Source organism: Haemaphysalis longicornis, unplaced genomic scaffold (genome assembly GCF_048455015.1).
Source record: "Haemaphysalis longicornis isolate Haplotype H1 unplaced genomic scaffold, Haemaphysalis longicornis Haplotype H1 scaffold_9, whole genome shotgun sequence".
Classification (NCBI taxonomy): Eukaryota; Metazoa; Arthropoda; class Arachnida; order Ixodida; family Ixodidae; genus Haemaphysalis; species Haemaphysalis longicornis.
The window spans coordinates 152136302-152149121 of record NW_027526460.1 but is presented as its reverse complement, the minus strand read 5'-3'; the positions used below and the strand labels follow the sequence as shown (position 1 = coordinate 152149121).

Sequence of the window (12820 nt, the reverse complement as noted above, 5' to 3'; positions counted from 1 at the left end):
GTCCGGCCAGTTCCATTTTCCCCGATAACGTCGTCCGAGAGCGCGAGAGAAATAAGAAAACAACAAAATCACTGCGAATGAAGGATCCTCCTAATTATTCGCTTGCACGAACGGCTGTTGCTTCGGCTGGCCCGCACAATTAAAATGGGGATTTTCGTGCTTTCAGACAAGGTCCTTCCTGTCCTCCGGGGAGACAAAACCATCCTGGATTAGCTTACTCCCAGTTGTTCGCAGTGTTCATAGACTTCCGCAAAGATTAAGCGAAGAATGTTATTGTGCTTTTCGTCTTCTGTATTATAATTGAGGGAAAATATTATCAATGAAAACACCAAAACACTGTCTTTTGTAACAGGGAACAGTTGAGATCAGCGTGTTTTATCCACTCCATGAGCTGCTTCGTTCTGGAGCCTATCTCCGCCTTTATTTTCTTTTCAGTTCAAAAAACGTTTCTGAAATAACGTGATGCTTAAGCCGTGTGTAAATGGCTGTGTGCTTGCAGGACAAAATACATTTCCTGTCTCTATCGGGAAAAAAAAGAAGTTACTCCGAACATTTCAAATTTTACGTATAGCGTACGTGATGCAATTTATTTCTGTAATCCGGACGCCTAGTGCAAGCCTTCTTTCATCCAATTTTACATAAGTAATTCTCAGTGCTATACCTCTCCTTACCAAATTATTGCTCAGCAATTTATGAGCCAATCACTAATTTCAAATTGCAAGAGGCTAGTTCTTCAAAGTACGCCGAAAAACTTATTTCGGGCAATCTCTCCCCGCCACCGAGTGCGTATTGGTAAATCTCAACTAGTATACTTTATGTGGCATGCCGTTTTCGCGTTCCAGGGTACTGAAAAATAGACAGTTCGTTTTCATTTTATCAGCACAGCGACAAAATTTGCCCGATGCCTCCTCTGGCTGTCGGATAAAACCGTATGCCAGACGAGGTTACAGTGTCTTACAAGGTGTCCATTTAAAACAATGACCGCCCACTCGAGGCTTGCACAGGCAAAGCTCTAAAAATTACAACGACAGTGAAGCCTAAAAAGTGTGAGCTGAAAAATATCCCAGCCGTCTACCGCGCCCCCTACTGCGCCGAGTATTTGTCGTCTGAATTGTAAACGGGCTCAAAGAAATAAAACTTTCGGCGGGGACCTCTCTCTCTCTCTCTCTCTTCCAAAAAAAAACAGTGGTGGGGCGCCTCTCAGTACTTATTGTATTCTCTACTGTTGGCAAAGCTTCTACGGAAAATTCTGCACGAAAAAAGCGACGGGAAGTGTAACTGCCGCAGCATATGCACAAGTGCACAGACGGGCAATACAGAAGCTTACCAACGGCATTTATACCAGGGCGAGTACGGAGGTAGAGGGCTCTGCGACCGCAACAGCTGCCTCTGCGAAGCCACGTACAACGTCCGCAGCCTTAGGGTCATACAGAGCGGGAGGACACTGATTCCTTGCTCCTTGGCGACGAGGGAACAGGCGGCCATCAGTCCGCAAGCAGCGAGCCACTTGGCCTGGCAGCAGCTAAGGTGGCTGTGTGCCGTGGTACTCCTGCGCAATCACGAAGTCTTCAATTACTTTAATGCTGTCAACAGGAACCACCTGTGTACATATTGTTTATGACTTTCACTTCGAAACAGAGGCAGGAGCAATATATACAGACGCGAATGCAAGAAGGGCAAAGAAGGGCGTCACTTCTGGACGGTGTGGGGGTTATTACTTGTCAGAAGTAGTAACAATGGCGGCCAGTATCGTAAAGGATGTTGGCCCGAGGGGTAAGTCTTATACAGGGGCAAGCCTAACGGGCCTGCCGCACAGTGCATGAACTGGAAGGAATGCTTAAAAATATTAGTCTTATTACACTCTTAGGCAAAAAGGACTAACAGTTCGTCCTTTGGGGTACTAACAGCCTCTGCCACAATCATTAGTCCCTTTGGGGACTAACTGCGAGGGGACGAACGGTTAGTCCCCACCCAACCCGGATGGTCCGTTCCGATGCTCCCCAAGGACGAACTGCTGAGTCGCAGAAAAAAGAAAAAAAGTTAGCACCACCAGGGATCGTTCGAACCACCGACGCCCGGAATTAGACGCAATGAACGAGACGCGCTACCGCTGGACCAGGGCGCCGGATGGAACTCTCAGTAGATAATATTCAAGTGTACAGCGTTTAGTTCTGTGCATAACGCGGCAGACCCATAGCAACCCGAGTCCGAATTTCTATCCGTGCAAGCGAAGGTGACCGCGCTTTGCGCTTTGCGCTTTGCGCTTAGCGCTTTGCTAACTTTAGGTACTATTGCTCAGTTTGATTGTAAGTACAGCCTCACAGCCATAGTTTTTTTTCTCGTAAATAACCATGAACTCGTCGTCGCCTAGTTGAGGTAGGAGCTGGGCGATCGGACGACTCCTTTGTTTCCGCACAAATAGCGCAAACTAGGCGTATTCTTAGTGTTCGATACAGATGTTAACTGCTCTATGTAATGTGTGTGAAAGGTGTTGTCTGTTGGAGTGTTAGAATAGGGAAGCAGACCATATTTTCCTGCATTGGCGAAACCAAATTCGGTGTTTCTTTAGCCTGAATTCTTCAAGCTCGCGTCGCTAGACGATTGGGACTGGTAAATGCAAGCGGGTTTTACAGCAGTTGCAGCATTGTCATAGCTTTGGTGCACAAGGCAATTATGTACAGAGCGCAAAAGATAACTTCGAGACGGTTACCTGAGGCGAGAATTTTTATTAGCAGCTGTCATCAGCAACTATTATGTTTTCTCGTCTGTTAAACATTTACATATTCATTACGCTTAGGAATCCACGTTTGCTATTGTCACTAATTTTTGTGTTACTGTTAACGCGTTTGAAAGGTTTCATTGAACGTTATTTCCGCGCACGAATCGTATGCAACACAGCGTATCAATATAACCTAACCGAGAAGCGTCTGGTCATCGCGCTTCGCCGCTCGTTGCCATTACCCGGCGGTTTATTAATCCTAGGCGATTCTCTTATAATTAACATCGATATTTTCTCATGTGGCACCATCTAAAGGACCTGCTGACTGCAATGACGTGTGTTTTGGAAATCTAAAGCTGTTCACAGACATATGCGCGAAAGGGCAACGACGACGCATGAGGGGATTAACGACGCAGCAAAGACACTAACTGCATGCGTTTCGTCTTCCCGTTACTCCTTAGCGATCGGCGGGGACGAACAGTTAGTCCGCATTTGTGCACACGGCACATACTCTGCCGCAGATACTCCCCTTGAAGATGAGCGGTTGCCCCTGAAGACTAACGGCTGTATTTTAGTCCCTATTTTAGTCCTTTTTGACTAAGAGTGTAGGCCGCGGACCTTTGGCGGCCGTCTCTGGGCTGAGCCGCGTTGTCGGCGTAACCGAGTAAACGATGGCCTAGAACGACGAGTGAAGGAAGAAGCCAACGATCAAAGAAAGCAGAGGAGGAGGGTGTCGCGAAATTGGGAGGGGAGGGCGGTTCGCCGTGGCGACGCGAGCCAGCGCTTACGAAAGTGTGCGGTGGGGGAGGGAGAGTGCAGTATCCTGTGCCCGCACGAGGCGCTCCACGGCGCGACACTTGGCGAAAACGTGAGGGCGCGTGCGCGTGACTATGATTTGCGTTCGCTTAAGACGCCGTTTGCGGTCCCTTCCTGAAACGCACTTCGGGCCGCCGACGGAGAGGCTCATCATCGCTCCCATCAAGAGACCCCACCAGTGAGTGCTGCGTCAGAGCACTGCTGCTGCCCCCAAATATTGCAATAGGAAGTACAGTAATCGCCAGCCAATTTTTTCCTGTTTCCATTTCACATAGTAGAGTGCATGCGGCCTATAGCATCGCACTTATAACGATTACAATCAAGCTGCAAATGAGTCCACTCCACGAACCCTATCATTCCAATTTTTCAGAAAATTCACCGTAATTATTACATAAGCTATTGATAGGGCATGCCGGTTTCACCGCAGATCCGTAAATAGCGAAGAAAAAGAACTGGGGAGTACAGAGCACAAGTATATACCTCTCCATTCTAATCACGAACAAGTAAGTACAACTCGTTCCAAGCTCAAACAACTTCTTTGTGGCATGCCAATATTTCGACTTAGACAGCAGGTAAATTAGCGAACAAACTTCGTTTGTTTATTTTTTGTCTTTCATTTGTGCATGTTATAGTGAAGGCTGTAGCCGCAAGTCTCGCGAAGCCTTTGACCAAGTAAGCGTAGTTAAGAACAAAAACAACCAGTCCATCCCCTCGTTCGCTCATCGAGAAAAAATGTTCGCAAAATAGACACAACTCATGCCAAGTCATGCGTTCTATTATCGACTGCTGCAGGCAAAATACTGCATTTGTACCCTTAGTCCAGAAACAAACTCACCGGTGGTAGCAAAGAAATGACAGCAAGAAGAAAAGGCAGCAGAGGAGTTCAGCTCGTCCAACGATGCTCGCCACCTGCGATACCGAGAAGTGCAGATGGCGGTTTGGTACGTGGTACACAAAAGCTAGGCTACAGAGAACTAAGCGAAAACAATTATCCAGTAAGCCTCAAGAGCTACATAGCTACAGAAACGCTTTAGATTTTAGTGAAGCTGTCGGAAACAAAACTTCGAAGCCACAATTTATAGACAGGTAGAAGTCGCGCAAGGCTTGAACCACAGTGAAGCTGGAGGATTTCTTTCAGTGTAAGCACTGGGTGACCACCACGCACTGCGTTAAGTTTTACATTGTTTTTCATATGTCCCGTCATCTCTTTTCACTGTGGTAGTCATCATCATAGCCATCTATATCGTCATTTTCCTCGTGCATGACACGCGGACCCGGATCATTTTGTCTGGAGGCTTTCACATTTCCCCGAAAGTGTAACGCGTCAGAATGCGCTAGAACCGGCGGCAACCGCCTTTTCGACCTGGGTGTCTGTAGCGCGAGCTGTTTTGTGCTGCCCCCTTGAGGCGCGGGCACACGTGAACTATGTTCTTGGTAATTTTGCTGGCGCCACGCGCAAGCCTCGACGACGCCGGGCGCTCCTCGTAAATCGCTTTATCAAGTGAGCGATAAACGGTAGCAGTAACTATGCCCCGTGCATTTTTTTGATGACGCCACACAATTACGGCCAGCAACAGCAGCTCCGCGGTTAGCTCGGTTGGTAGAGCTACAGCTCCGGTTAAGCTGTGCTCCCGGGTTCGAATCCTGGACCAGGACGAATTTTTTCCAACTGCCAAGTTCCTGAGAAAGCTGTATAGCTTTCCTTTGTAGCCGTTGGCTGCAGTTAGGTGGATGTCAAACTTTCCTTCGCAGAAACTTACTTCACCTTGGGGATTTTCCCTAAATCTGTTCGATTAACACCTGTCCTTCACTTCGAGTTGTTGATCAGTTCGCTTTCGCGCCACAAACGACTAGCCTCCTGGTTAGCTCAGTTGGTAGAGCGACTGCTCCGGTTAAGCGGGAGTCCCGGGTTCGAATCCTGGACCAGGACGAATTTTTCTTCACCTGCGAAGTTTCTGAGAAAGCTGTATTGATTTCATTTGTCGGACTTTCCTTTGTCGGTCACTTCTTTATCAGAAATGCCGGTCTCGCCTGTCGGTGCCATTGTGGTTCCTACTGCCCCCATGTCCAGTGTATTTGAATCCTCCCTTCGGCTGTAGCACAACTGTTCGCCGAGCCTCTGTGATCAATACCTGCATCAGAGCACCCCGCCTCCCAATTTACGCGACGAGCGGCTACTCACGTTGCCATTGTCGTTGTTCTTGGTTTCACAGACGGCAAAAATAGGCCGCACACAAACAGAAAAAAGAACTAGGACTCGAAAGCGCTGAAAGAGCACCGTGGCGGCGAGGTTGGATGGGTAGATTCCCTGCGGTGCGTATCGCCCGAAGCCATTCGGATGTGGTGGCTCTCAAGCTAATGAGTTCGTCGGGCTGCGGCCGCTATATATCGCGTTCGCTCCGCTCGTACCTTTTTCACCTCAAACAACTCTGCTCCATTTCGAATTTCAGCTGACATTCCAAGGTGTTCCTGCGATTCAAGTATGCGCGTAACTTTTTCTCGGTAAATTGCAGTACGAAGAGAAAACTGTTCCGACATAACCGAATCGAGTATATCCACTGCACTTTGAATTCTGTCTGACCACTCGGTAACCAATGAGCTAGCATTAGTCGGAACCGATTCGATTTTTAATACGAAAGTGTTTTTTTCTGGGTACGCAAGGATTTCAGTGATGTCATATCCGTCGTGACGGTGGAAATGACGCCAGTACAACGAAGCAAGCGTCCTGTAAAGGGTGCACCTCTGCAAACAGAGTCTTCTTGCCGGGAAGCAATCTTTAGAACTAAAGAGTGCGTTATAATTAAAGTTGTTCGTTTTCGTGTTTTATACTTTAACACTAAACTTTTTATGCCGGGACACACGAAGATTCACTGACGTCATATACGTCACGGAAATGACGCCAGTACACCTTTACCGAAGCGGCCCGCCAGCAAGACGTCTCTCGCCATGCACACCCACAAGACAGCCGCCGACCCACAAATCATGCTTAGCTGCAGATTTCGCTGCACATTTCACTTTCATGTTTTACCGATTCCTATGACAGAGAAATCAACCAAAGATTTTTTATCTCGAATTCTACATCCCTAATTTTGCTTATTACTGCCTCATAAAAGTTCACTGCTTCCTATGCCTTGGGGAAGCTTCCATCAACCACAAACAGACTGTATTACGGACTACGCACCATCGCAGTGGGCACACCATCCTGCGCACTGTTGTCCATTATATTAAAGCAAAGCTTTCGATGTCCCACTCATGGCCTATTTCGTGCCAAACCGCACTGCACGAAAGCCGGCGTTCTCTGATTGTTAGAGTTAGTGAATGAAAAAAAGACACTTCCTGTGGTCTGAAATGAAGCCTACGTCTACTGAATTTCGCCCTTCCGGCACGGTAACAGCAGTTTGGATTTGGAGACGGGTGCGTGGACGAGGAACATCAAACAGAAAAGTCATACACCCCTCCACCTAACGACGATGATAGGTGACGAGAAGGTTTGTTCGTGCGGATTCAAATGGTGAAGGATCAAAGTCAAAACCGCATTGGTCAAAAGTTCAAACTGGGTGAGAGTCAAAGTCAAGCCTCAATGAGTCTAAGCCAGAGCTGAACGACTCAAAATCCAAACCGCCTGCGAGCAACAGTTGAAACTCAGACTACAGCCAAGGGATTCCTTACGAAAAGCTTCGCGTTCAACCATCAGGGTCGGTACACGGAGGGCAGCATTATTTTGTTTGTAATATCTTCATAAATTTCCTTTCCAGCCAGTGGTTATACGACATTTCGGCGAAAAAAACAAATTGTTTTTCGCGACAGTTGAACATCTGTTTCTTTTGCTTAAATACTGGGTAAAAACGTAGCCATGTTCTGCACTTTGTTTTGTTTTTTTCTATTAGTGAAAAGTGATTCAGTCCACCTCTTTTTTTTATTTCATCCACATCTTCAGTGTGGTTTTCGCGTGCAGCCGACTGGTATGGCGCAACAGTGATATTTTCGTCTCGGCAGTCGCCCCCATTTCTTGAAGTCAATAAATTGTAAGAAAACTGAAAATATATCTGGAACGTTCTTATTACAAGAAAACAGCTGTTTGTTTCCTTTAGTATCCCCAGGAGTACATTTAGTTACTTCGTTTGCTCTGGTATGCACTGCCAACTGTTGCATTCGCCTCCTCGTGCACTCGTACTATTTCTTATATATCTGAAACTCGGAGCAGAGCCTTATCGTTTGACACATAGGGCCACATTTTTAGAGTCCTTGTATAAGTTTGGTGTTTCGCTGCCCTGGCAGGTGTCTTTTGTTTGAATTTCCAGCGAAAATAAAGCAAAAAAACGATACCCTACAATAAAAAAGGCGGCCCCGGAAATTTATCAAACGAGAGTGAAGCAAGCCAAGAACAAAAACTGTCGTATGTATGTCGTGGTTTATTTGATAGCGCCTTTCTTCCTCTAGTAAAAACTATATATAGGAACTCGCACTACTTTACACATTTCTCTCACACATACCTATGGGCACTCGCACAAATTAACAAATGGCCGCGTCTCCGTTTAAAAGGCTTGTACCTGCGTGCAACGTTGCTAGCAGTGATTGCGGCGCAATTAGCCCTTTCGTAAAGTGCCCTTCCGATTTGCTTCGAATTTATTGTCAAAATCTTCACGACGGAACACGACCCAGAAAAGGGGTTCCCAGGTGTTAAAACGATTCTAACTAAATTTAATACGCTAAGATTTTGGAATAAAACAAACATATATATTCAGGGGAGCGGTAGTTGTGCGCTTACCTAAGCCGCGTTTCGTTCTTTTTTTACTATAGTAGGAAAGCCTAATGCGATTAAAGCAGTGGATTTTATGCCTTCATTCTTGCTATCTCGCACTCAGGACACACGCGGCATGTTTCGCGTCACGCTCTTGGTTCTCTCAAGACATATCGGTCAGCAAAAAAGACGGAAGAGAGTTCAATGACTCACGGCTTCCGTGTGCACAGGATGCACAGCGAATAGTGTCGCAGCCAAGCACGCTGGCAGCGGTCGCATCTTGACTGCAAGTTGGGCAACCGCCACGAGAAGCACCGAGCATGCGCAGTGCAGTGCCACGTTGACCGTGTGGTAGTTGCGTACGTGGAACCCGGAGGCCATGAAGTTCAGCCTGCGGACCATAGAAGAATGGTCATGAAGCCAACGTTTAAGTTCAGTAAGGCTTGGGAATGGGCTAGTTGGTGTTTTAACATCTTGCAGAGGTGCGCTGCCTGACACGAAAACGTACAACAGGGTGAATAACACAAAAGCAGACAAGGTGAGGCGCAAACTATCAGCTGTTTATTATCATGTGAAGGGGGGCGGTTATATATGATGGAAATGAAAAACATACACGAAAAATAACAATAAAACGCTACACGTGACATGATATCTATTCCTCACTTAGGAAACCTATGTCACTTGCCGACGTGCGTTAGCGCCCCTTCAATCCGGCTTTCAGCGCGTGAAATAGGTTTCCTAAGTGAGGAATATATATCATGTCACGTGTAGCGTTTTATTGTTATTTTTTCGTGTATGTTTTTCATTTCCATCATATATAACCGCCCCCCTTCACATTATAATAAACAGTTGATAGTTTGTGCCTCACCTTGTCTGCTTTTGTGTTATTCACCCTGTTCTACGTTTTCGTGTCAGGCAGCGCACCTCTGCACTTCAAGATGTACCAACGTTTAAAGTAGTCATACTTCCGAGAAATCGCTTACATGCTATCATGACATGTTGATTTGACAGCACAAAACAGAGGGGGAAGTACAATGTCATCGTGAGAAGAATGGTGGCAATGCGTGCGAATTCCTACTAGGTGATAAAATGTGTATAGTGCTCGCCTTACATCTTGAAAGTGCGAATGATGAGTCAGCTGTCCCTTCAAAATGCCTATTACATTTGCAGATACAGCAACCCCTTCTCACTGGCTGTGCGGTGCTGCACTAATAATTTCATTTTTACCTAGTGTTTATTAAAGCTCCGGCACACTCCTCTGGACTACGCTCAAATTATAGCAATAACATTTAGTTGAATGAACCAATCGACACAAAATGCGAAACTATTGCTTTTCAGTAAGAAAGTTGGCCAAGTGTCCGCTCGCTTTGCTGGAAATCACGACGAAAGACGATAGTCTTCCACCATTCCTGTCGCCGAAATGCCTCCCTTCTTTTTCCCGCCCACTTCTCCCACTCTACCTGTCTGGTTTCCCTCCTCCCACGGTAAGCGCAGTGGAGTTTTGTTCAAGTCAATTCAACTTGTCGGCCTTCCACTCCTTGCGCCATCTACTAGAAGCTTTTGTTACTTTGGAAACTTGAACCTTTGTCACGAGATGGCGCCGCGAGCGCGTTTTGTCTTTTTATGTCAAGGCATTTTAGTTTCCAGGCGTTTTTTTTTTACTTGCTATGGCAAAAATCAAGCAGCCATATACTCAAATTAAACGAACAATGCAAGTACCACTGGTGTATTAATGTCTTGCGTCAAATGTGTCTAATGCTTTTTTTTCTCAATAGCGTTGGAAAGTATCGACAGTGTCCACATGTTAAAGGAGTCATGAAGAGAAAGTGCAAGTTTGTTCTATTCGAAAGCTTTCGTGTTTTATAGTGCCCCCAGCGCTTGTCCGGATACAAACGGTGCTTTATTCACTGAGAAATTATTCAATTTAAGTAAAAATTTTGATTTGCCCGCTAAATCGTTTGTTTTCGGGGTCTGCAATGACATCACAGCAACCGACCGCTCTGCAGCCTAGAGTGCCTTGATTCACGCGTCCGCCGTACAGGGTAGAGACACGTATACGCTGGCGCCGCCATTTTGGCTCGGTCGCTCACCGCCGAAGCAAGTCATTGTGTCAAAAGCGCGCTTAAATTATCGCCGCAACGCGGTTTACTGGCGAAGTTTGAATCTTCTCCGTTTTGCGTTGCTAGGTCTCGTGGGAAACGAAAAGAACGCGTTCAGCACGCTGGCCCAATTGCGGCGGCACGGGACCGTTAAAAGGGTGTCTTTACTCTGTACGGCGCTGCTTTCCTCCAGGTACCCTACGGTGGCGTTCCCGCGTTTCGTTACATTACCTGAACCTAGATGGCACCACCATACCGTGGCAAGCCTTTGGTTTGTTTCTGACCCTATTTGAACCTGGCTTCTTTTTGTTCTGGGAGAAAATAATCGTTCCCTGAAACAGTGCTCGCTCGACAAATAGGGTCACGTAAGACACCGTTGCTTGCGTCAATCGGCCAGTGTCATCTGAGACAACCCCAAGCCCCGCAGTGCTGTGCAGCTAAACCAAGCATATAGCGCGCGCAGTACCAACAGCAGTACGCATCAATACTTCTATGTTTACATGTGCTTTCGTAACTTCCACTGTTTGTCCCACCATTCTTATTGCTTTGTAAAGAATGTGCCCTAAATTTAAGCGCAAATCGCTCGTTCGGCTAGCTTCTAAGGTCTACCTAATTTGCGTCTGCTTGTGCCGGCCTCCGCCAATCGCAGAGCTGGCTCGAATGACATTATAGGTTCTGTTGCGGGAAATGAGCTGGTGGGTCGCATGGCCATTCCCTTTTTTCCTAATTATGTAGCTTATTTGAGCGAAGTTTTCGTTAAAAGTGGTGTCAGTATGATTCTAACGAGGCAATCTTTTGAATGAACCAAACTTGTGTTTTCTCTTCATGGCTCCTTTAAGTAGTTGAGTGATGTTTTGCACACATAAACGTCTCGTTTATATAGGAAACCGGGCGGCTGTATCGAGGGATCGAGAGACAGACATACAGAGCAAACGTTTTGCGTTAAAGGCCAACTGCATTCACGCACGACGCAAACGGCTCTGGAGGATCGGCGTTTTCGGAACGGAAACTTAAAAAAAGGCGGCCATCACCTGCGGCAAGACGTGACGTAGGTGATGGAACGGATGCGGGTACGCCAGTACGGGCGGCTGCTCACAGCAGCCTTTAAGTGGGGTGGTAGCGTCGCGTTTCGCATTGTTATTTCAAATGAACTTCCGCTACCATTTGTCCATGCTAATAGACTTAGGCGCAATTCCAACATCCCGTTGCCATCAATAATGATGAAGTAGACCATCGGACAGTTACTTTTGCATCGCAAAAACTGCCGGAGTAGCAATCCTCCACATTGCGAATAAAAAAACGGGTCCAGGTTTCCAAAGCTCCTTGCTCGTACGGTGTTCAAAAGCAGCTCTGGTTAGCCGACGCCTCGGGTCTCATATCGCTCTTTTTCACAGGGACAAACCGCGTACTGGCGGAGATTATTCCCTATTTTTACTGTGTCATTAGGTGGATACATCTTTGTGAATATCGGCCCAGTGCTTTTCACCTCGCTGCACATCGAGGATGAAATCGTAGAATTGGCTTGAAACTGTATGTCAGCTTCCACAGATAGATGATGCACTAACCCAAAAAAAAAGTTACCTATTTACCGCTATTTTCTACTTTTCCCTGAGACATACCCAGATGATAGCATTTTCCAGTAAACTACATCTAGCACTCTACAAAAATGAATATTTTATTTCGGGGTTGAAAAAAAATGTAGTTTATTGGTTCGGAGAGGAGCAGTTACGTTAGCTGAAGGCGATGGCTGATCTCTATGCGTATGTATTTGCTACACAAAGCAAGGCTTATTTTGTGGCAGAGATACCGCGGCGGACGCGGTATCCCTGTGGCTGGTAGACCGCCGTGCAAGTTGCCGGAAAAGCGCAAGCTCCACAGGGCAGGTTTACTCTTCTCCGTCACAGACCACTCGGAACATGTCTTCGCGACTCTCCGCCAGGTGCTAACGTCGTCTGCTCAGAGCTACTTTGAACGACGGTACCTAGTGCTCCCTGGGCTTACGAGGCTTGGGATTTCGCAATGGTGAATTCAAGATCATAAGTTACTTGCTTTGATCAAATTGGGGCAAAGGAAAATTTGAGTGTACTTGGCAATGAAGCTCAAGACTATTGCGTTTAATAAAAAATGAAGTTCATTATACAGCATGTCGGTACCAATATACGAAAATGACCCACGGGTAGCATAACAAGATACTTAAACCTGCAAAGCTGTTTGCACAGCTTTTAGTCCGAATTCCACGTGTGCGTGTGTGTGCGAGCACGTGTGCAAGTGTGCACGCGCGCGTGTCTGTGCCTGTACGGTGTGTTACGGTACGGCAAAGTTGTACTGGTACAAGCAACTGTTAGTAGATAGCCATGTCAATACCAATATTGCTACAGTGTGGAGGGAGCTAAATAGCTAAGCAATAAACTACATTCTAAATGAAAAAAATTTCAAAATGTCGAC

General features: G+C 46.5%; 1 protein-coding gene across 1 annotated transcript in view; it reads right to left on the bottom strand.

Annotated features, from left to right (window-relative positions):
- The window catches only part of LOC144151660 (protein O-mannosyl-transferase TMTC1-like), a 112719-nt gene that overhangs the window by 40719 nt on the left and 59180 nt on the right, over positions 1–12820 (bottom strand). The window contains exons 2-4 of the mRNA XM_077682778.1: positions 8490–8667; positions 4371–4444; positions 1328–1549 (exon numbers count right to left, since the gene is read on the bottom strand). Of these exons, the coding sequence (XP_077538904.1) occupies positions 1328–1549; positions 4371–4444; positions 8490–8667 (474 nt within the window). The remainder of the gene's footprint in view (positions 1–1327; positions 1550–4370; positions 4445–8489; positions 8668–12820) is intronic.